Source organism: Danio rerio, chromosome 20 (genome assembly GCF_052040795.2).
Source record: "Danio rerio strain M-AB ecotype USA chromosome 20, GRCz13ab, whole genome shotgun sequence".
In the NCBI taxonomy this organism is placed as follows: Eukaryota; Metazoa; Chordata; class Actinopteri; order Cypriniformes; family Danionidae; genus Danio; species Danio rerio.
Genome location: NC_141040.1, coordinates 15,053,280 through 15,079,249, shown reverse-complemented (window position 1 = coordinate 15,079,249; position 25,970 = coordinate 15,053,280). Strand labels below are relative to the sequence as shown.

Below are 25,970 nucleotides of genomic sequence, written 5' to 3'. Positions count from 1 at the left end.
TTGGGTTTGAATACAGAGAAACGTCTCGTGAAACGCTGACGATAAACGCAAATGAAAAGCATCCCAGTGTGTAGGAGCCTTAAGTAAGTGAAAAATCATCTGAAATTTGGTTTAGAGTGGAGAAATCTGGATTATACAACCCAGGCTCATTCTGAAAACGTAACCTTATATACATTTCTGGAGAGCGCCAAATATGTCCCACGAGCTGTTTTTTTTTTTGCAGTTTTTGTTTGTTCGAATCCACCAGAGGCTGCCGCTTCTCTCGCGAGTGCCATTTGTGCCTGCTGTTTTCACGTAAATCCACCAGAGGCCACTACAAACTGACTGAATGGCCAACCGAGCGATAACCCCACCCACTCGACCAGTGACCATGCACTTCCCTAAACACAACCGACAGTTTTTAAAAGCAATGCAGAAAAAAAAGACCTGAGTTCTACCACGTTTTCAGATTTTACCACATTCTCACCTTGTTATTTACTGCTTTATCCGCTTTTTGGAACTGTTCTTCGCCGGACTCGAACCCTGTCATCGTAGTCAACTCTGCGCCTCAAGTCCACCGACATACATGGCGAGTTACTGGACAAGCTGGTAACAGCAGGAAAGCCACCCATACAGAGGTAAGCGAAAGCACTAAAGGAACTGGTAAGAACTAAAAGGAACTGCGCCATCCCGCCGTGTAGCGTTCATTTTAAAAACTTAATGCAGCCATATGTACTTCTGGCTACACAATTCACGATCTCCAGAAATGTATATAGGGGTACGTTTTCAGAATGAGCCTATGTTGGGATTATAATAATTCGACAGTTTGGTATTCTTGAACACTCATTTGTTTTAGAAATAGGCTCAATTTACAAGTACCTAGAGATAAACTGTTGAGTTTAACCATTTTTTAAACCAATCAGTCAATCTCATGACAGACAGGAAAAACCTATAGCTTACCTTAGCATAAATCACTGAATACGATTAGACCATTAGCAATTTTTTTTTTAAGATTTGATAATTTTCTAATTAAAGCTCGACTCCTCTGTTACATTGTGTACAAAGTCTGACAAAATGAAAGAATGATATTCTACAGAATACTACAGATAATAACTACAGAAGAGACAAAGTTTAAAGAGAACATTTTTGAGCAAGATGCTAATGGTCTAATCCAATTCAATAATTTATGCTAAGCTAAGATAACAGTGTTTTTGATTGACCTGGAGATTAGCTGAAAGGATTAAAAAAAATGGTAAAACTCAACAGCTTAACCCTAGAGTTAAGTAAATGAGTCTATTTCCAAAAGAAGTGTAAGGTTCCTTAAAGTAATGGAACCGTTTTGTACCCTACTCATAGAAAGGTCAAAGTCTGGCTTTTCTTCAGAACATAAAGTGTGATTTGCACAGGCAACCAAGGCACAATATGCTATCAAAACACATCTAAATGTATGTAGATTCCACATTTCCTGTGAATGATTCACCAGTGCATGTTATTCATTGACTTGAGCAGCCTGAAAGATGAAAATTGCAACTCTGATCAATAACACTCAGAGAAGAGCCTGTGGGTTCACTGCTGCGCATGATTTTTATTCCAGCACAATTAATCTGTGTGTTGTAAAATGGCTGGGTAGCTAGGAAGAGAAACAGGAGTACAAAATGAAAATCATGGACCATTCTATTGTAATTTGGTTAAATTGCTAATATATAGATATATCTCACACTTCGTTGATGACGTCTTTTTTTTTTTTTAAACATAAAAACCATACTTAGGAAAACAAAAATGTTACGTCTCCATCTGAAAGACACGGCGAGAATGAGACGAGGAGATCCTCGCAGTGACGTAGCCTGCTTTGAATGCAGTCCGCATCTAACTTGGCTTTAGTCTTCTGGCGTCATTCACATTTCAATCTGGCAAGCTATAGAAACAAAGTCCACTTTCACAAATGACATGGCTTCGGATAAAAGGAGGGGGGGATGACAATTACGGTGCAATGTTTTCATCTACAAATGTCTAATTTGTACATCTAAGCACTGCTTCTTTAGAGCGCCACAACATGGGCATTTATTTTTGAGTACATTATTGCTGGACTTCACCCATTTTTTCCCTTCGACACGAGGAGCACATGTAGACGGACTCAATCAACACACACACACATACACACACACACACACACACACACGTCTCAATTTCACACATGAAAAATGCAGTTTTGTCTCAAGCTCGAGGAAAACGTCGGCACTTTCCTCAAGATAGTCTAAAGCTAGTCTAAAATATTTCCGCGCCTCAGCACAAAACTCAATCTAATCTCTGATCCCTTGCCTGTGGCAGCAGTTTCCAGACGATTTTGATGAACACGACACGATCACCGCTGGGGAAAAAAAACGGCAAACGAGGCGATGCTCAGATACTGAGAGCAACAAAGCACCTGCCAGGACAGAATTCTTTCCTCTCTCCTTCGTCTTTCCTAAACATTCATGATATTTCAGAAGTAAAAACAACAACAACAAAAAAAATGTAATTCGGCCGTTCCAGCTCGCACTCCCTTCTGTACAAGGATGAGGAAGAAAAAATACAAATAAAACTATTTAAACAGATATTTGCCAACACTCTGATATAACATTAAGCTACCAGACATTATGTGCATCTAAAAAAAATTTTTTTTAAAAATCAAAAAAATAAAATGGGCAGTCGCACACAATCGCACAGGCAGGTTACGCTGTCACATGTACAGAAATGAGACTCAAAAATAAATTTAAACAAATTAAAATATTTTTTTTTCCTTTAGGACAATGAACAAAAAACAAAAAAGTTCAGTCAGTAGAATGTCCGCCCCCTTTTTCGACCCGAAGATAAGCATATGGCTTAATATTTGTAAAACTTTGGAGGTGAGGGGGTTATTTGTCCTATCATGTGGCAGTCTTGTGGATGTGTCTGTATGGCGTCGATTGTGTAAAGTCTCCTTGTTTTGTCGATTTTAAAACAAGAACCAGTTTGTTTTTTCCATTCCAAACCCGATCCCTCTTTCAGTCAGTGTGTAAACATCACGATCGCTCTCTCTCTCTCTCAATACTGACAAAAACACATCCAGTCAACACGAGACGGAACGGCCACGAGGTGAACAATGAGGGCAGGACAAAACCCGGGGTCTTCCATTTTGGGGCGGGCGACGAGGATTCATAGTGCAATGAAGGCCAGAGGAGGCTCTTCCAAAGAGGACAGCAGTCTCTGAAAACAAATCTTCAGTCATCCTGTTTGGGAGTTTGACGATAAAAACGGTTGGGGACGAAAGTAAAGACGAAGCTCAGAACATGAGAAAGAATAGGACGTGACAGATCTATCTCTGGCTTATTCCTGAGCCTAATTTTGATTGTAAGTCAAAAATAAAAACCAAAAGGTGTGTCCACATGTGCATGAGTAAACATTTAGATGTGCATAAATTTTCTCTCTGCATGTGAGCGCGCGCATGTGTAAACATGTTGAACTGGTTCTACGCCCAAAAAGATAAAAAATAAAATAAATTCTAAAAGGACGATGAACGCACATCTGCATGGGCAGCTGGGATTTGGGTGGAGGTGTCTGTCCGAAGTAAGGATGGGGGACCGCAATCGGATACAGCAACTTGAAAGTGGTCGTCCTGCGGGGTACATTCAACCATCCGGGGCAGAGGAGAAGGGCGATCATCAGGGAAGGGGCTCTTGGTCTCTGGCGGTTCCCCTCCTCCATCCCTGCGCGTTACGGGATCCTCAGAGCAGTCAGAAGAGCCAGAAGTAGATGTGATGGAGAATGCTGTACCACATGTAGCCTGAGGCGAAGGCGAACGTCTGGACCAAAAACAGCCAAGCGTTGTCCAGGGTCATTTCTCGGGAGACCATCTCTTTTTGACCATCTAGTGGAGGGAAAGCTCCTAAGTGCAAACAAAGAGAGAATGAGAAAAGAAATGAGAGAGAATTTGTCAACACTTGAAAGATGAATATTTTCAGGTCAACACCATGTCCAAACTACATGCGACAATATTAAAGCGACAAGCAGTTAGCCTGAATTTGTCAGACTAGGCATTAGGGTTGAGGCGATAGACGATAGTATCATGTATCGATGATAGGCAAAAAAAAAAAATAATAAATTGCAGAGAGCTGAAACCTATGACGATTTTAAAGACGATATTTAGCTCATTTTGCACTAATGTCGACCTATTACATGTTTTAATTATTGAAAAAAAAATGAATGGTATTATTAAATTTTAAAGATTATCATTAATAATAAAATAACTATAAATAATATAATAGCTTTAGCTGTTTACATCAACATCACCTGACCAACACTTTTGGATAAAAATGAATTTCTTCGATTGCTCTCGTGCACTCTCTCTCTGTCTCTCTCTGTCTCAGCAGCAGCAGGTGTTGAAGCGTGAGCTGCACGTGAGGACACAGCCACATCTAAGAGCAAATTAGTTTGCATCTGTTGCATAAAAATAATAGGCTAAATAGCAAAACTGGATTTTATTAAACCATTAATAAAACCATTTGTAAAAATGAAACAAATGAAAAAGAAAATAAAAGAACTCTGAAACGAGCTCAAATGTTCTGGAATTAAACGTGTTGCGGTCATTGATCATTTGAGACTCCTTTAACAGCACTGCCGCATGATTCTCTCTTGCTTTTACAAAAAAGTTATTTATCTTTTATATCCGTTATTAATAGCCTATTTAAACTGCTACCATTTCCTGTTACACCGTTACAAATCCAAACGAATCACCTCAGTAGAGGTCTGCAGCCGCAGGACTTGACCAGATTTCTTGTGATGCGGGAATACATTTCAGAATAAAACGAGGTATCGGTTGATAACTCGTTTAATTTGAACAGGAGCGTGCGGGCTAACAATATACTGTTCCTGAGTCCTGACATTATTTTGGAACAGCATATTTGTGATTTCCTCATTCTTATTGAGCACCAGTACAGAAAGTGCACATGACTATTACACATGCTAAACGCATGACCAGTGCTTTCTGCACGTGCATTCTACTCACACAGTCCGCAGCACTCATCTACTACTCAGGACACTGTTTATATTTACGCTACGCCACAGAATAGTTTCATTTTAAGTAACATGCGTATGTCTGCGTTCGCAAATGTTACTTCCAACTGCCTTGAGCGCAGTGCGGCACTGAGCAAAGCATCCGTTGCATAAACAGCTTCAGAAGAATGGAACCTCAGGTTTAAGGCGGCACTCATGTCTCATCACAAAGGGGTAAACAAAACTAAATCAATCCCTGCACAACCTACACTTTTATTTGTCATCTTTCTCTTTTGGTAGTATGCAATTTAAACTGAGAATTTGGAAACCAGATCTAAATTTAGCAGGAACTGTCGGGTAGAAAATTAATCTAAGTGGGAAGCGGTCTGGTGCAGAATAAAACCTGGCGGAATCAGGACTAAAACAATCCGGCACAGACCTCAATCTCTCAGTGATCGCAATCTTTTCGTCATGACACATTAGTAGCATTTTATACTAAATAAAGCACATAATCAGTATCTGACTTAACCATAGTCATAGTAGTTTATGCTGTCGTGCAGCCATCATGTCACAGAAATAGAAACAGTTTCTTGAATAGAAATTTCACATGCTGCTGTCGCAGATGGTTATGACAAAAACTCAACACAGAAAAAGATAGATTTTTATCTTGTGTTGCAGCATTGTGTTGCATGTAGTTTACACATCATATTATAGAGATTCTGCAGAAACAAAATTTGACCGAACATACCCGTCTCATAGAAGTGAGCCAGAAGTTTCTCCTTTTCCACGAATCGCTGATATAACCAATCCGTCAGCGCTTCTGAATCTACTGGAACGTCCTTTATAGGGTATGTCCTGAAATACAACAAGTAAGAACTCATCATACAGATGAAAAAAAATTTATTATTCAGGACTTGCTAGCTAATTATTAGTGAATACAGCATGCATAAATTTTATTAATGCATTGGTTCACATAATTAATAATAATCACAATTTACTATTTAATTGACACCTCTATAAAAATGAAAGCACAAGCAAATACATTTTTAAGTGTTGTAGACATTAACAATACACAAATACATACAGTTAGGTCAGTTGAAAAAAAACAAACAAGATGTGCTTTAACTGCAGACTGTCAACTTTAATTTGAGGGTATTTACATCTAAATCAGGTCAATGCTGTAGGAATTACAACAGTTTGCATATGTGCCTCCCACTTGTTAAGGGTCCAAACTAATTGGACAATTGGCTTCTCAGCTGTTCCATGGCCAGGTGTGTGTTATTCCCTTCATTATTCCCATAACAAAGCAGATAAAAGGTCTAGAGTTCATTTCAGGAGTGCTATTTGCATTTGGAATCTTTTCTGTCAACTTTCAAGATGAGATCCAAAAACGCTGTAACTATCAGTAAAGCAAGCCATCATTAGGCTGAAAACAAAAAAAAAACAAACCCATCAGAGAGATAGCAAAAACATCAGGTGTGGCCAAAACAACAGTTTGGAACATTCTTAAAAAGAAAGAATGCACCAGTGAGCTTAGCAACACCAAGAGACCCAGAAGACCAAAGAAACAACTGTGGTTGATAACCAAAGAATTCCCAGGTGGCGAAAACACCTTTTACAATGGTTGGCCAGATCAAGAACACTCTCCAGGAGGTAGGTGTATGTGTGTCAGAGTCAACAATCAAGAGAAGACTTTAACAGAGTGAAAACAGAGGGTTTACCACAAGATTTAAACCTTAATGAGCCTCAAAAACAGCAAGGCCAGAGTGATGGGAAGAAAAGAGTATGGAGAAGAAAAGAAACTGCAAGATCCTAAGCAGTGAAGCATGGTGGTAGTAGTGACATGGCGTAAGCATGTATGACTGTCAATGAAACTGGTTCTCTTGTATTTATTGTTGATGTGACTGCTAACAAAAGCAGCAGGATGAATTCTAAAGTGTTTCAGGCAGAATTTTCAGCTCATATTAAGCTAAAATGCTTCAGATCTCATTGCACAATGCTTCACAGTGCAGATAGAGAATGACCCAAAGCATATTGCAAAGCAACCAAAGAGGTTTTAAAGGGAAAGAAGTGGAATGTTATGCAATGTCAAGTCAATCACCTGACCTGATTCCGATTAAGTTTGCATATTACTTGCTGAAGACAAAACATAAGGGAAAATGCCCCAAGAACAAGCAAGAACTGAAAACAGTTACTTTAAAGGTTTGGAACCGTGTATTAAAAAGTGAAAGTTTAATTAAAGAGTATTCTGTTCAATTAATTTTGGTCCCTTAACAAGTGGGAGGCACATATGCAAACTGTTGTAATTCCTACAGCGTTCACCTCATTTGGATGTAAATACCCTCAAATTAAAGCTGACAGTTTGCGGTTAAAGCACATCTAGTTTGTTTCATTTCAGATTGTCTTGGTGTATAGAGCAAAAAATGTTAGAATTGGGTTGATGTCAAAATATTTATGGATTTAAGTGTATAAATTATTGCATTTATTATCAATAATAATAATAATAATTATTATTATTATTATTATTAATAATAGTAGTAGTAGTATGTCATTATTATATTAATTTTAATATTGTTCATTGTTATAGCAAAATTTTAAATATACACACACACAGTTGATGTCAAAATTATTAGCCCCACCTGTATTATTAGCCACCCTGTTTATTTTTTCTCCAATTTCTGTTTAATGGAGAAGGTTTTCTCCACCCATTTCTAAACATAATTGTTTTAATAACTCATTTATAATAACATAATACATAATAGTTGTACTATAATAACATAGTACATAATATTTGACTAGATATTTTTCAAGACACTTCTATACAGCTTAAAGTGACATTTAAAGGCTTAAATGGGTTAATTAGGTTAACTAGGCAGGTTAATGTAATTATGCAAGTTATTGTATAATGATGGTTTGTTCTGTAGACTATTAAAAAAAATGGCATAAAGAGGCCAATTTTGTCCTTAAAATGTTTTTTAAAAAATGTAAAACTGCTTTTGTTTTATGCACACACACACATATATATATATATATATATATATATATATATATATATATATATATATATATATATATATATATATATATATATATATATATATATATATATATATATATATATATTGCTTAAAGGGGCTAATAATATTGAGCTATTAAAATAGGTTTCAAAATATTTAAACCTGCTTTTATTCTAGCCAAAATAAAACAAAAAAGCCTTTTTTCCAGAAGAAATATATGTATTCATTTTCTTTTCGGCTTAGTCCCTTTATTAATCTGGGGTTGCCACAGCGGAATCATCCTCCAAGTTTTTCAGCATATGTTTTACGCAGCGGATACCCTTACAGCCACAACCCATCACTGGGAAACATCCATACACACTCATTCGCACACATACATGCAGTATGGACAATTTAGCCTACCCAATTCACCTACAGTATACCACATGCCTTTGGACTGTGGGGGAAATCAGAGCGCATATATTATTATTATTATAAATTATTATTATTAGCAATAATAATACAGTCTGTGACTACAAAACCATACATGTCGTGCTGCATATGGTATGATTATTATTATTATGTTTATTATTGCTAGTATCTATTATTAACATTATTATTAGTAGTAGTAATAGTAGTAAATATTATTTCCATCATTATTATACAAAAATTATAGAAAGCATTATTATTATTTATGTTATTAGCAATAATATAACTGGGAACACAAAAAAATTACATCACATATGGTGCTGCAAATCATATTACAATTTACTAATATGAACAATAGTGATAATAATAATGATATTTCTTGCTCCATTATGTTTCAGTACTAGAGTCAGTTCATTTCCCATGACATAAATCTTGCTTAGATCTCTAAAACAGACATTAAAAGACTGTAAAATATAGCAATAAAAGTAACAAAAGAAAATACTGTACACAACAAATGATATGTACATCTAGGGTTTGACATTAACTTTTTTGATCACTAGCCACTGTGGCTAGTAGTTTTCCACCATTACTAGCCACTCACTATTTTCACTAGCCACAATTCAGTTGTTGAAAAAATATACTTTATATGCAAAAATTTGACGTTGGCATGGGTTGCAGCATGCTAAAATTACTTCATTTAGATGTTGTTTTTTTCCATTTGCCTCCTCGTTCCTTTAACTGTTTTTTGTTCATGAGCTTACTCAGTGAGCATGAGCAAATAGGTTATGCTTTCATAAAAAAGTGCCGCATTGCAATTAGCTTTCTTTCACAGGACTTTTCAGGGCTCAACACAATAAGGATTTACCTTTATTTTGGCCACACCAAACTAATTATTTCCTTGTCACAAATTTTAAATGTGTCAAAACAAGCAAAATACTGCTGTATACATACACTTTTTATTCAACAAAACAGCTGACATTTAAATAAAATATATTCTCACGCATCTAAAACTATGAACAGTGGTCTGTTCTGGCTCAGGATCCCAGATCACCAATTAACTATGCATACAACAACATAATAAAACAATATTGTAAAGGATGATTTTTAAACTATATTAACAAAAATGACAGCAAGCAAAAGAAAGCGGGTAAAAAACATTGTGCGCGATAATGAAAGGACGATGCCGCTCACACAGTTAATGTTAGGCCAATTAATAATCTGTTCAAAGAATAGTTAAAGCGAAAGCGACAACAACTGCTGCTGCTTACAGAGAATCTTGAGCCCTTAAAGGACTGTGGTTGCACGAGCATCACACTAGTTTTGTTTCCAGGCACGGTTGCTTCGAGTTAGGAAACAGCACAGGAGCTTTTTAAACCTGCATCAAATCATCTGTGCGCGCAACACAAAAGCCCTCATCAGTGAGTGAGGAAACCCTGTCTCACCGTGCGCGTGATCCTTTAATTTTTATTTCACCTGCTTTCTTTTGCTCGCGCGAAAAGCTGTTTTTGTCAGTTGTCCTGCTTCCCGATTCTAAGATCACATTTATACGCATATAGACAAATGGTCATAAACTGTCTAATCTGTAGTGACGACGAGCCAGCACTGGTAATTTGAAAATGAGTTTCAGCCAGCCAGTGGCTAGTGGGAGTGGCTGTCTAACCCGCCACAACCGAAATCTACCCTCATTTGTTGGGGTGGTGGGTGTTAATGTAAAGCCCTCTGTACAACTATTATCAGTCAAAATCATACTGTATTATTAACACCTAAAGTCCACACCCCAGATTCTGTCAAATGTTAATTTATATGCCTTATTTCACAACCATTTAATCTGTAGGCTGAATTGCAGCATATCTGTGTATTTGAATGCATGATTTGTCAACCACAGAAAACAATTACAACTTTTCACATGAGTAATCTGGCTTGAAAAAAATCTGCCCTTTTGACTCTTTTCCTGTTCTTTCTTTCTTTAAAAAAAAGTTGAAGTAAATTTAACAGGCTGAACATCGCAGAGAGATCAAATGAGAAAGGAATGAAAGCAAATCTTCGAAATGAAATTGACAATAATGAAGGTCATTTAGGGAGGCGATGAAGACCACTTAAGGGAGACAATCTAACAGGTATTTAAAACACGCACGCACATGCGCGCACACACACACACACACACACACACACACACACACACACACACACACACACACGAGCAGGAATGATCCCAACCCTCATCAAATGTGTGGTCAGTTTGGAGAAGAAGTGAGCAGCTCAGCTTCAGTGTTTGTGCTGATGAGACGCTTCCCTGGTGACAGCGGTTTTGTGCTGAAACACACTGCTGGAGCTCAACACAGACAGCTGAGACGCGAAAACACACCACTGACTGCAAACGTGGACATCAACAACACACCTCGCGCAAACACACTAGCAGTACAGAGAGAAATAGAGAGGATGTGGGTGGAGAAATCTTACAACATCACCAAAACACTGACTGATCCAGCTTCTGCTTTTCCCTGTGTTTAGGAGTCAACTTCCCTCAGTTACTCTGACATTAAATAATTAACCAGATTCAACAAACAGTACTGTAATGTAACGGCCATTTTAATGACTGCTTCCTTTTATGACTAACAGCCTTTTGACGATACAAGAAAGTCACAAAATCTTACACACACACCCACACCCACACCCACACACCCACACACCCACGCACACACACACACACACACACACACACACACACACACACACACACACACACACACACACACACACACACACACACACACACACACACACACACACATATATAAGCGTGACCTTTTGTGTTTTCCAAGCATTTTTTTGGAATGCGATGTGTTAAGATGCCATGTCATGTTAGAAGTATTTTAACTTATAACACATTAATGTCAGTTATTAAGCAGTGGACAAATCAGAAGAACTTGTAGACATTGCAAGGTTTTGTTTGCAGTAGCAGGATAATGGTTTTAATTGATGGCAACATGGTTTAAGGAGCTAATTTTTAAAACCCTTCCTTAGCACTCCATCCTAAGCAATGGCTCCAAAGTTGTACACTGTTGTGGACTGGCACATCTGACTGTTTGTTATTAGAGTACTTGAAATGAACCCTGTTGGTTAGGGTTGCGATGTGGCTATATATTAGAACTAGTGAGTTGTGTGTTTGTGTCCCACAAGTGACCATATACAGCCACAATGCATTGCTACAAGTGTGATATTGCGTTTATACAATAGTTTAACAGCATAATTGTGTATTTAAAAAAGAAAACCAAGCATAGAGACTCTTAAAAGCTTTTTGTAAGAGGAACTATTTTCTTTTGCCATTTATTCAGCTGATGTCAGAACAGCAGAAGTTACTAATTCAGTCATTTTAGATCTAGTGTTTGAATAATTCTCTAGCGTAATGTCTAAAGGGATGACAAAACAGCTGATTTTGCCCACATTTTAAGATTATACGGCTGAACAGCATGAAATATCATCAGACTACAGAGATATCTACCAGTATTTCTAGGTTGCAATCGGGAGATCACAATATTATTATGGTATAAATTAGGGGTGTAACGATACACTCAGCTCATGATACGATGTGTATCACGATATAATGTTCACGATTCGATATGTATCACGATATTTGGAATAAAAATTGAAAATTAAACTGAAATGCAAATTTTACCAAGTAAACTATTTTTTATGTATTTCTTTTGTTTCAACTTGTTAAACTGAACCTTCTTTAAGAAAATAAATTATACAGGCCTGTCTCTGGAAAATAAAACAATTTAAAAACTTCTTAAAAATATTATTGAAATGACAGAGACAAAATTAAGGAACAATTTAAGTAAAGGTGCAAAAAAAATAAGCTTTCTATTCAATTGAATTTAACAGTGAGAGCTTAAGGCTTTGCTTGGTCACTTGCATTTTTTGTGTGTGCAAAAAAATCCACATTTCCAGGTATTTAATTCATATTTAATTAAATTCATTTAGAGATATCTCTAATTACAATTGTGACTAGTCAAAACTCATTTAGAGATATCTGCAAATATTTTCAATGGAAGTCAATGGAGGAATATGACTAGTCATAATATATTTGCAGATATCTCCAATCTGATTTCGTACTAGTACAATTGTAATTGCAGATATCTCTAATTGTCATTCTGACTAGTCCAATTATAATTATGACTAGTCAAAATATAATTAGAGATATCTCAAAATATATTTATGGAGTCAGACAAGAGTTTAAATGCTAAAACGGCTTGCCATACGTCATGTGTGATTTTGCGGCGGAAACATTATATGAAGACAGAATAATATTTTAGGGTGAATTGTACCTTATAAATACAGTATGTGACTCTTTCAACACCATTAGGAGGTATCCCTGTCGCTGTGCAAAGTATGTAAATCACTGTGAAGACTTTAAAACTTAGGATGTTTGACCCAGTATGCGTGACAAAAAGCGGACGAGTCTAAAGCAATGACTGTACAACCAAAATGTTGCCAGACGTCTGATTTTGAGAGGATGGGCCATCCTCTATTTCAGCTCCACTCATCTTGGTCTGCTAACATTACTGCTGCTGCAATCTGAACTCACGTGCGACAGCAGGTGGAACGTAGCTCACGTGCAAACAGCTCAACTAATAAGAGAAAACGGACGTCATATCGTAATCAAATCGTCATAACGCCACGATGCATATTGTGACATTTTTGCATCGCAATAAATCGTACAACGATAAATCGTTACATCCCTAGTATAAATGCAGCAATACAATGTACAAAAGAGAAAGATAGACTTAGAAAGTCACTCACCAATTTTATAATAAATTGATTAACTGTAGTTCAAAATTAGCCTGTTTTTCTCTTCCAGGGGCTTCTTACGCAATCTCTGTCACCATCTTGTGAATGAACATTGTCAACAGTCTTTGCTCAAAGACAGGTTAATGTCTGTGTTGTCCAACAGCTGTAATATTTGTCAAACTGTAGAGTGTCCTCTGCTTGTTGCTGTATGTACGCGGAGTAATACACAAGGGTGAAGGGTGGAGAGGCAGTACGAGTGCTGTTACTGGCAGAATATCGCATGACTATCAGCCAATCAGATTCAAGAACCAGACAGAACTGTTGTGTGTATGTTTATGTATGTGTGTGTGTGTGTGTGTGTGTGTGTGTATGTATGTGATGTGCGGAGCAGCCGGTATTTGTATTTGTATTTGTTGAGGGGGGAAAAGTATTTGTATTTGTATTTGAGTAAAATTCTAAATGGCGCAAAAATATATATTTTTCTATTACACTTCTAATTTACGTTATAGTGAAAGTATTGTTTAATTATACCCATTATATAAATTATAGATATGCAATATTGGCTGTTGTTTTTGAACATGTGACAAGAAATGTCACTGAAAAGAAAATAACATATCTCACCCATGGTTAAACCAACAACTAGTAAAATACCATTGTGAATATTATGAACCCCACCACCACCGTTCTTGTTGAAGGACACTGAATAGACAGAATAAAAACAAATAATACTTCAAAAAACTGTTTTTCTTCTGAAAGTACTTCTTTCCAATGGACAGAATTCCAAAAACTAAAATTAACTAAATAAATCTAAATAAAACCCTGCTTGGGAGATCTGGCAGAACAAAAGTATTCTATATAATACTAAAAGATACAGCCCTGCTATTGTCATCTGCCTGCCACAAAACAGACACAAAGTTTTTTTTTTTTTTTTACTTTTTTTTTAATGTTTGAAACTGACTTGCTGGGGCAGAATGTGGCTGTGTTGATGGTTTGGTGCTTGTGGAGGATTTAGCAGAACATAGCTGTGCTGATTGAGGGGATTGATGCTTGTGGGGGGTTCACAGGCTGTATCAGGAGAGGATGCTTTGTTTGCATGTGATAATACATTATATAGAAGGTTGCGCGGTGGCACAGTGAGTAGCACTGTCGCCTGACAGCAAGAAGGTTGCTGGTTCGAGCTCTGACTGGGTTCTTCCCATGTTGGCGTGGGTTTCCTCCGGGTGCTCCAGTTTCCCCCACAGTCCAAACACATGCAATACAGGTGAATTGGGTAAGCTAAATTGTCCCTATTGTATGTGTGTGAAAGAGAGTGTATGGATGTTTCCCAGTGCTGGGTAGCAGCTGGAAGGGCAGCCACTGCGTAAAACATATGCTGCATAAATTGGTGGTTCATTCCACTGTGGCAACCCCAGATTGATAAAGGGATTTAGCCGAAAAGAAATGAATGAATGATTATGCATAGAAGATGTTGACAGATGTTTCATATCGCTGCCTCTGCTGATTTCACTTTTGCACACATTATACAGTATCACTTTGTTTTATTTGCAGCAGCACTGACTGTAAAATGCTTCCACACAGAACCTGAAGGTTTTTTTTTTCTTGACTGGTGGAGGACCAAGAAATGGCTCAGCAGCAGTCTTTTTCACTCTTTTTCTGGGTGCCCAAATGCATTTGAGGAGTTTCAAGTTAATAAAAAGTGAGGGGAAGCTATGCTAAGGTTAACTAGCCTATAGCATATATCTTGCTGTCTGCAAAAGACAGTAATTTAGACGTACCATATAACTCCTATAAGTGCATACTATTCGACACAACTGCAAAAGCATCGTTTTAACCTTTATAAACGAACGTTAACGTTACTCTGTCAACAGTCTATTGTCTAAATTACCGCGCTAACAGAGCTAACATTGCGTAAACAGATCACCCGGTTGCAGACGTCAATAATGCAGCGTAATAGAATATCCCGATCAAACTCCGCTTCAACTACGCTACAAGTTTATAAACTGCCTTTGGAACCCAATTAAGGTACAAAAATCTATTTAACAAAAATAGTGATGCAGTGAAGTATTTTTTTCACTCAGCCGAGCCTTCTGTCTGTTGCTGTGGAGAAGCTTGTGCCAGAGACCTTTTATCTCCGCCCCGCCCTCCGACTACTGACTGAGCGTCTCTCTCTCTCTCTCTCTCTCTCACTCACTCACTCACTCACTCACTCACTCACTCATGCGGGCATGCACTGTGGTCTCGTGAGGAAACGCTGCTTTTGATATAGTGTTTTTCTTGCTCCCGAATACAAATAATTTTTCAAGTATTTGTTCGAATCAAGTATTCGTAAAAACACGGTATTCGGAAAGGCACGAATAGCGTATTCGGGTTCGGCTTCACCCTTAATATATATATATATATATAAATATATGTGTGTGTGTGTGTGTGTGTGTGTATGTGTATATATATATATATATATATATATATATATATATATATATATATATATATATATATATATATATATGTATATATATATATATGTATATATATATATATATATATGTATATATATATATATATATATGTATATATATATATATATATATATATATATATATATATATATATATATATATATATTAGGGCTGTAACGATACACGATATAAAATCGAAATCGCGACAATCAGATCTACGATCCTGTGTCGCGGTGTGATAAGGGAGAATCGCGACACACCCACCCCGTCATACCTTTCCAATAACGTCACGCGTGCCTGCAAAAGTTGAGCTAATTAACACTTTTTTTCGTTCGACATTACAAGCACTGCTTCGTTTAAGCCCTCGCAATATTTAGCCGGGAGAGCTCGCACGGAGCTCATAGTAAGGGGCCGTCTGAATGTCAAGAATATCAAAAACAAAACCAACTTAACCCCGCTTGACAACCGACAACGCCAGAAACATTGCCAATGCTGTCAAAGCGGCCGGATTTTCAGCGCATATACGATGATTTGCTCACACTGGTAATGTGGCTGCGCAGAGAGGGATAGGCGTTCACCAGATGTCAGGTAACAGCGCAAACTTTTCTGTAACCGTGCTGTGCGCTTTCTGTTTGAACCTTTGGGAGTGCTGACTGACAGGTGCGTGCGGTCAGAAAACACGACGAAGCTTTCAGTTAAAATAAACACAGTTTCTATAGTTATAGCCTACTTTATTTAGAGATAAAGCTATATGGCTCTGCATATAATCACTCAATCTTGCTGGAGTTTATAGCCGTTTCGCATTACTTCAGGACGCATTAACACCGCTCTGAAGGTCTAATCGTTGTTTTAAGTTATCCAGAGCTGTATGAATATACAAATCTTGAATATAATAATAGTATTAAATATTACAATTGTAACAAGACAGACAGCAACACTTTTGCACAATCGATACCCAGCTGATTCAGTCGTTTATAAGAGGACCGCGCCTCTTCTTTTTTCCTTGTCAACATAAAGGCAGTAAGGTGCGCCTTGTTTTCGGCCACTTGTTTAACTGCAAGGCATACTTAATTTGCGGGATGATAACGTATAACCCGTGCCTACAGACACATTTGCTAAAGAAGCAAAATGGAAGAAGAATATTGCTGTTTGATAGCCTACAGACCTGTTGATACTAAACCAGCGCTTATGTTGACCTGGATCTGCGTAATAAACGCAACAAATAGGCTTTACTTTTTATTTTACAGCTTGAAGCATGTACGCAGATTAATGCAATATCATATTTAAACAAACTGTTTACAAAAAGTCAACATATGCGCGCGTGTTGTTGTCTTTTCATCACGCAGCGCGCGCACTTGAACCGCGAGGGAGAGAGAGGAAACCATAGGCTATATCAGGACATAATCTTTAAAATAAGGATTTCTATTAAAATGTAAAAGGTTTTGTGATTATAATAATAACAGCGGGGCATTAAATAAATGCATATTTTCCGTGGAGCAAGCAATTTGAGGAAGTCTGCGATTTTTATTTGACGGAGGAAATAAACATATGATTGGAAAAAAAGCCTATGCCGGTTATTAAAAAAAATCAGTCAGTATTTTCGTTTTGTAAAATAAATTAATTATTTAAGTGAAAATAATTTAAGGCAGTCCTATTTATTTTATTCATTTTATTTAGATTATTCTGCTCTTCTGTGCTAAACACTGCAGGTGCGTGAAGATGCTCTGTTGTTCTGTTCCGCTATTAATACATAAAAATAAATCAGTATTTTAAAATGCAATATTTAATGTGTCATACACAAAATAGACACGTCAATTTGTTTAATATAAAATTAATAGTAATCTGACCAGTTAACCGTTAATAACCGATTAATGAGCGGCGGTTGTCGGTTAGCAAAATTAACGAAATGAGCATCCCTAGCTATTTAATTTACTTTTTCTATGCAAGAGAACTTGATTGAAAAATAATTTTCAACATGCTTGAACCATCTAAACAATGGAGTTTAGTTTGGTTTTTCAACAGTATTTTGTTACAAAGAAAACAGAAGTGATATAGCTTTGCCTATTTATTTATTTTATATATGGCTATTTATATTGTTAATAATTTGCATAGTTAATATTGTTCTTTGATGTTTAGTTTATAAAGATTTTTCAAATTTTATTTAATTAAAAATAGTTTTAAAAATCTTTTTTTCCCCACCCCACACGAAAAAAATAAAATAAAAAATCGTGATACGAATCGAATCGTGGGTCAAAAATCGTGATACGAACCGAATCGTGGGTTTGGTGTATCGTTACAGCCCTAATATATATATATATATATATATATATATATATATATATATATATATATACATACATACACAGTTGAAGTCAGAATTATTAGCACCCCTTTGAATTTTTTTCTTTTTTTTTTTAAATATTTCCAGTATACAAATATTATTTACTGTCATTATGAAAATAATAAACTTAATCAGTTTCTTAGAAACGAGTTAATAAAACTATTATGTTTAGAAATGCGTTGAAAACATCTCTCCGTTAAACAGATATTGGGGAAAATAATACAAAATAAAATGATAGATAGATAGATAGATAGATAGATAGATAGATAGATAGATAGATAGATAGATAGATAGATAGATAGATAGATAGATAGATAGATAGATAGATAGATAGATAGATAGATAGATAGATAGATAGATAGATAGATAGATAGATAGATAGATAGATAGATCAGAAGAGAAGCCGCACAAGTCTTCAAATATTCTTATACATGTTGTAACGTGGACACCTCCAAATGGTGTTGAAACAGTCACATACTGTATTTATTATTCAACCAATAACTTCTTTCTTCATGTAATGATTTATTCATAGCTGCAAAATCACACGTAAGCTGTGTGTTTAATAGAGAGGATGCATGTGCCAGCTAATAATGTCTACTTTAGTGAATGGAATAAAATAATAAAGTTGTAAATAACATTCAGTTTGTTGCACAGAGTGATCGTTTGGGAGCCGCACAGGAATTATGATTTCGTTTTCGATTTTTTGGTTTATCTCAAAGTGACATTTTGTCATTGAAAAAAACGCCACAGGCAGTTGGTAAATCTGTGTAAAAAAAGGCCTGCCGCCACAGCTGGGAAATATCCTAGAAGAAACACTGGACATAATTTAATAAAACATTTTCAGTGAATCCAGAAGTTTTGGCAACGAAATTTAATTTTGATGCATTGCTAGTATTAAATATTTTAGAGACTCCAAAATCAACGCAATTAAATATCTATCATGGAAGTTAATTGTATAAGTAAGAAGTGTTGCCGTTTTTCTATTGTATTATCAAGGTAAAACATACAATCACACCCCACAGGGTCTTATCTTATAACAGTTGTGATCTTCAATATGAATGTAAAACTTACAAATCCGTTTGATATAAACAGTAGATTACTCATCAGGAACGCGCACATCCATCTATTCACCTAACGCTTATCTTTCTTTCGACTTGTTTATCTATGCTCTCTTTCCATCTACCACACACAAATCAATGGGCGTGGAGTAACAGGGCCCTGGGGGACAAATTCCAGAAAATGCCTGGCAATAACATGAGATAAAGAGCCCTGGGAACAAGAGTCACCAGAGACACCCTGAAGCATCTATAGGACAGATCTGCACATCAGATCTCACCTTTCCAACAAAGACCAGCACCACACGTTTGTAAAGTTAATGATTCCTGCTAGCCTTTGTGATGTTATGTTTGAAGGTTGTATATGTGCTCTAAAGGGCAGATCGGGTAAATGATGAATAAAGCAGGTTATAAAGATTATCATATATATAAGTGTTACCTAAATCACTAGAATATAGGAGACTTCTGCAAACGTATTGTTAGAATATACTGAAAATTTACTCAGATTAATTTTGCCTTGACGGAAGTGCTTGTGATTGTATAGATTACATTTAATTTGAGCTTTACATTTTAGCATAATATTTGTACATTTGTACAATTTTCAACTATTATATGTCACTCACTGAGAAACAAAAACCCTGGAGTGCTACTGGGGGTTATTACACTCACCGGCCACTTTATTAGGTACACCTGTCCAACTGATCGTTAAGGTACATTTCTAATCAGCCAATAACCCAGCAGAAACTCAATGCATCAATGCACTGCAAGATGACCTGCTGCAGTTCAAACCGAACATCAGAATGGGGAGGAGAGGTGATTTAAGTGACTTTGAACGTGACATGGTTGTTGTTGTCAGACAGGTTGATCTGAGTATTTCAGAAACTGCTAATCTACTGGGATTTCCCGCACAACTATCTCTAGGGTATACAGAAACTGTCAGAAAAGGAAAAAATATCCAGTGAGCTGCAGTTCTGTGGGCACAAATGCCTTGTTGATGCCAGAGGTCAAGGGAGAATGGTCAAAATGGTTCCAACTGAAAGATAGGCAACAGTAACTTGTATAACCACTCATTACAACTGAGGTATGCAGAAGAGCATCTCTGAACGCACAACATGTCCAACCTTGAGGCGGATGGACTACAGCAGCAGAAGACCACACCAGGTGCTACTCCTGGCAGCTAGAACAGGAATTTAGTGTCAGAATTTAGTGTCAACAACATGAAAGCATGGATCCATCCCGCCTTGTATCAATGGTTCAGGCTGGTAGTGGTGCTGTAATGGTGTAGTTGTTTTCTTGGCACACTTTGGGCCCATTAGTACCCATTGAGCATCGTGTCTATGCCAGATCTCAATCCAATACAGCACCTTTGGGATGTGGTGGAACGGGAGATTCGCATCATGGATGTGCAGCTGACAAATCTGCAGCCACTGCATGATGCTATCATGTTAACATGAACAAAAATCTCTGAGCAATATTTCCAGTACCTTGTTGAATCTATGCTACAAAGGATTAAGGCAGCTCTAAAGGCAAAAGTGGGTCAGGTAAAAAGTAGGTAAAACATTTAAATTTCCCACACCATGACTGAAAACACTTATGTTCTTGTAAAAAAATTAGCTTACTTCTGATTTAACATGGGCACTGATAAGACAAAAGGACAAGCTTATATTTCCAAGACAGTAATTGCGAATCATGATGCCAATTTGTTGCGGACGGCATTATTTTCCCCAGAGGCTCCACAGGTCTTCCTTGAAATGGAGCATCTTCCCCAAACTAATTAAACCACTTTATCCCTGAGATTAGTTTCAGGTGAATTTTCATTTGTTAGTAGGCTTAGTAAAATACAAACATTTGCTCTGTGGATACTGAGCAACTAAAATAATAATAATAATAATAATAATAATATTAATAATAATAATAATAAAAGAAAATAATAATAATAATTTCCTTAAATATTAGGGCTCTAGAGTAAAACCATTTCAAATGCATTTTATATCTAGCATAACTCCATGCAAACAAGAATAAATATTCAAGGACACCAAATTGAAACTGAACTTTTAAATAAAAAAAATCGTCAATACTTAAATGCTAACACATTTGCGCCCTATTGATGCATAATTTATGATATTTGGCAGTAGCTTGGTTTCCATCAACCTATGTTTATGCACATTTCAAAGTAAAATAAAAATACATTTTTCGTAAAAAAAGAAAGATTTGGACATTGGTGCAAATAATTAGCCTGATCTCACAAGGAAATGCAAGTATTTTACATTTTCTCAGTTTAGTGGCTAATTTGTGTGAGTTCAGTCGTACAAAAATGTAAGATTTTAGGAAGCGTGGCACCAAACCCCACCTCTAAACCCAACCATCATTGGGGGACAAGCAAATCGTACTAAACTGTACAAATGAGATCGTACAAACACATACAAAATAGCCACTAAATCAAAAAGTTATGAATTGGTGTGACATAGCGTTATAATCATTTAACGGAATAATGGAAGATGAAAACTAACTTGCTGGATAAACTCTGACATAGTACACATTACACTCAAGTGAGTAATCAGCTGTCTCTATTAAGCTTGGTTTATCCTTGATGCGTTTGCTAGTTTGCTTGAGTGCGTGGAGCGATTGTGACGTCATCACGGAGTTTGTGGAGATTCGCTTTGGGTGCGCGCAACATGATTTCAGCCAGCGGAGAGCACAACATTTTTTAAAACTCGAGTGAACAGTCCATGCAGCACCACGTTTCTTTTAAATTAAATATGACTTTGAAGAGATTTTGTCTGAAACAGGTACGACTGTACCAGACATCTTTATGATGCGTTTATGCATGATCATAGGGAGAACCAGATGACCAATAATTCTTGGCTAGAAATTGCAATATCTGTGGGAAAGGAGGACATTTTTTATGTAAAAAGAGAAAAAAAGAGTACATGGCAAAAATGGATACCCATGTGGTTTTTAATAAAAAATTGCAAAATGTTTTTCCACCATTCACAGGTTTTACACTGATGTAAACATTACAATTTTGAATTTAAAACAATTTAATAGTAACAAAACTAAATAAAAGTAACAATTATTTCTTTGATAACTGAAAGAAATATTTGAACCTCAGTTTACTATATACTGATGAGCTGTTTCTCTAGGCTTTATTGGTGATAATGGTCAGGAATGTTGGGCAATTATTGTCTTTTCAGCATAAAATAGGACAAAAACGTGCCAGACAGTAATGTGTCAATTGTGGAGTGGGCTAAATCTAAAAAACATCAGTATTTTTTAGTAAGTGTACTTTTCTTTTTTGCCTATTATTCTTGCCGTAATAAAACATAGATTTATAGAGCAACCCGTGTTCTGTTGTCATTAATATTTTAATAAACTTAAATAGGTAAAACTGTCCAAGATATGAACAAAATTAAGTGATAAATCAAAGTTTGATTTAAAAAAAAATAAAAATCTTGAATGGTTATTAAAATCCTTATTATCATTAAAATACTTAATAAAAATCATTAAATTAATCTGTTCAAAAATCTTGAATGATATTAATGATCTGACGTAGTTCCGGAAACTTTACGGGTTTCTTTTGACCGCCCCCTGTCGTTTAAAAAATAAAAATACCACAATGGTAAACGTGGCAAGTGTAAAAGCCTCGTCTATTTTGTGAGGAGCACCGGTATAAATCAAGCTTTATTCTTGTCTTGTTTGCTGTTGGTGACAAGGCTATAGCAATACTGTAGTCATCTGTGCGAACAACATGATAAACTTCTTCAGGTAAAGATGGAAACCTAGCTAGTGACATTTTGTGCCTCATCATTTCAGTTAGCAGAGCAGTACCATAAAACAGACATGTTGTGGCAAAATGCCACGGAAATTAACAAATATGTAAAAGGGCCCCTTCCCACTGCATGTTGACCAGCACATTTTGCATTAAAGAAGATGAAGCAATCACACTTATTTGTTGAGCTTAAATTAGTCAACCATATAAATGGAGTTTTGAGTGCTGACTAAATTCTGTGAGCAAACGACAAAAAAATGCAAGATATGACCTGAAATAATAATTCTACACTATTTTAATGACAGTGCATAAGTCACACTAGAAAAAGATTTATTTAACACAATGTACAATAAAGTGATGATTTTAAGAATAAAACCAGTTTTGAATAAATGTTTTAATTGTTTGATTAAAAAAAAAAACAATTAGGTGCCACTTCCAAATGCATAAATAAACAGATTTATCCTTATTATTTTGAATTAAGTATTACATTTCACTAAAAATATTGTGAAAAATTCAATTCAAACTCAGAGCATGCAACAAAAATAGCTTTGTTTTATTTATTTGACTGTGGTTTGACTCTTATTTTGCAATGAAACCAAGAGGTGTACTGGATTAGCATCGTGTGGCTTATCCGAAAGTCAATTCCACATCACAATAAAGTATTTATAGTTCTGTTAAGAACATTTCTCCTGAAATATTACACAGCACAAAAAGTTCTTTATAATGGAAAAGAGGTGCTGATTATTAAAATGTTTAATGAAATGGAAAAAGAAATTATTTATTAAGAACTGTTGACCAAAAAAAAACCCTCTAGAAACCTTCAAGTGTGTACTAAGACAAGCCAATCAGCATATTATGTTTCTGTGTAAACCAAGGTGGAGTGAACTGCAGACACTGATTAAACATGTGAGCTCACAGTGTTTGATTTGATGGCCACAAATACATCAAAATTAGCTCTACACTGAAAGAGCAGTGAATGGGGAGTGCCCATAACCAGCCTGCATCGAGACAAACTAAGTGTGACAGGAAAAACAAGTGTTCGCAGAGTGTTTGTTTGGTTTTAGGCCATTTCAGTGTCAGTCAGAATTAAAATCAGACTGCAGTTTGTGGCGAACGATAGATCTCTAGTGTAAAAAAAAAGCATGTGCGCGAAAAGAGCAATAGTGCCTGTTTAGCAGGAAACAGTTATTGGTGAGTCAGTTGGAGGTCAGGTCACTTAGAGGTCAGGTTATCAATGCGATCATGGCCTTGTGTCTGTAGATCTGACATAACCATGTCTAACCAAAAAGAATCTACAGCTCTAACTAGAAGAGCATCACTTCTGCCATCACTGTCTGGCTTTCAGCACTGCTGTACACGCACTTAATTGAGAGCTAATAACATAGGTCAAAAACTTGTATAAAAACAAAAGCTGATATAAACGTAAAAATATTAGATTAAAATTAAGCATCATTTCTGGTCTTTTGGTTCCATCTGATTTCTGTCAAGAGCTGGAGGTGGCAGCCATCTAGTAACTTTTTAATGCAAAAAAAAAAAAACCCTGAAATACATGCCTTCTTATTGGTTCTTTCAATGCAGTAATGCAATTTGTAAGGGTATCACGATCCTCCAAATCCTCGATTCGATTACATTTTCGATTCTAAAGGCACGATTCGATTCGATTTTCGATTATGAATAATTAATTAATGACCAATAATTATTTGTAGCCTACCGTTTAAACTACCTGACCTGCATGGTCTTTGTTTTACCCATAAACAAATCATACAGTAAATGAATAAAGGCAAGCTACACACATAATTACCACCTGTCAATCACTTTTTTCTGCGGGACTCGTGAATAGGCAGTGATCTGTGTCGTTATAATGGCATCGGTAAAAAAGACGCACAACCAACAGGTACCAGCCAACAGTATCTGAGGTGTTCGCTAAAATGACACAGTACAAGTGAGTGAAAGTACAAGTGACTGCCTGGACCTGCTGTCTCCAGCTCATATGGCTGTGTGTGCGTCTGTGTCTGTGTGGTCACGTGATGTGCATTTTCAGAGGTAGAGAGGAAGGAGGGCTGCTTAGAAACGCTACACGCCACTGTGGATGTCAAATCGTTGTCGTTCTAAAATGCCATTTAAAAACAAAGACAGTGTAAACATGGCCTGAGTGTGTACTTTCCGCGAGCGGATTTGCAACGAGGGCGGGTGGAGGATCACGATGCCGGTGTTGTCTATCGGACGAACCGTACGTAATACGTAAATAGCAGAGCTTGCAAAACTGTGTTATTTTTTTTTTTGTCGACAACACGGACGTTGTCAACATAACTCACTGGAAATCCGAAATGCTTACACAACGGCGACTTCATTGAAAGAGGAGAGGGTTTAAGCTCTGTCGACGGGTCTCCTGCTTCTGCAGTTTAACAAGCACTTCAACAAGCCTGTTTTTTCCCGCTTGACAAGCCAAGCTGACGTGACATGGGGGCGTGGCAGCATCGATGATTCTATTTTTTGATTCGATAATCGAAATTGAGCATAAATTTCGATCGATTTCAATTAAAAATCGAAATCGTGACACCCCTAGCAATTTGTAATAATTACTTTTATTATTTTAACTCCATTGCTCACCAGCTCTGAGTATACGTGTACACAGAGAAACAATGCAGTGGAGTGATAAACACTGAATTGGGATGGATGTTATCACGTTTCTCAGAGAATGAGAACATCTCAAAGGGGCCTTATTCAAGCACATTTTGAGCTTGAGTTGAATTCATGCCTGTAGATAGAGGGGTTCCGGTGGTTCCACCAACAGCCAAAATTTACAGAATTTGTCCTTTTAATTATTTTATGCAAATTTTAAAAATAAATATTTCATAATAAAGCATAATTTCAAATAACTATGGTCAGTAATTTGAATCCCATGAAGCCTCAAACCACATGAATGTGAAATGAGTTACGTGACTTAGCCCACCGAGCGGTAGCGTTTGATTTTTTTTGATGCAACATCCTCATGCATACCGAGTAATGTTATGGGTCGAAACGAGAAAGAGATGGAAGAGAAAGCAGGCAGCAGCGCCATTGTCAAAAATATTGACATATGTTCAAAAAGACTGCCAAACAGGGTAAGGCTAACACTACTTCCTAACAGATGAGAATCTGTTG

General features: G+C 36.6%; 2 protein-coding genes across 4 annotated transcripts in view; one reads left to right on the top strand and one right to left on the bottom strand.

Annotated features, from left to right (window-relative positions):
- Positions 1-25,970, top strand: part of LOC137488715 (uncharacterized) — a 731,364-nt gene that overhangs the window by 58,645 nt on the left and 646,749 nt on the right. The gene's annotated exons all lie outside the window — the stretch shown is intronic.
- The window catches only part of lpgat1 (lysophosphatidylglycerol acyltransferase 1), a 92,906-nt gene continuing 68,476 nt past the window's right edge, over positions 1,541-25,970 (bottom strand). For 2 of the 3 annotated variants that reach the window (XR_015517782.1, XM_087297307.1), the window contains exons 7-8: positions 5,738-5,844; positions 1,541-3,883 (exon numbers count right to left, since the gene is read on the bottom strand). Coding sequence is in view for 2 of the 3 variants with exons in the window: in XM_087297307.1 (XP_087153433.1) it covers positions 3,732-3,883; positions 5,738-5,844 (259 nt within the window). In the remaining variant the exon portion in view is untranslated. 3 annotated transcript variants of the gene reach the window in all.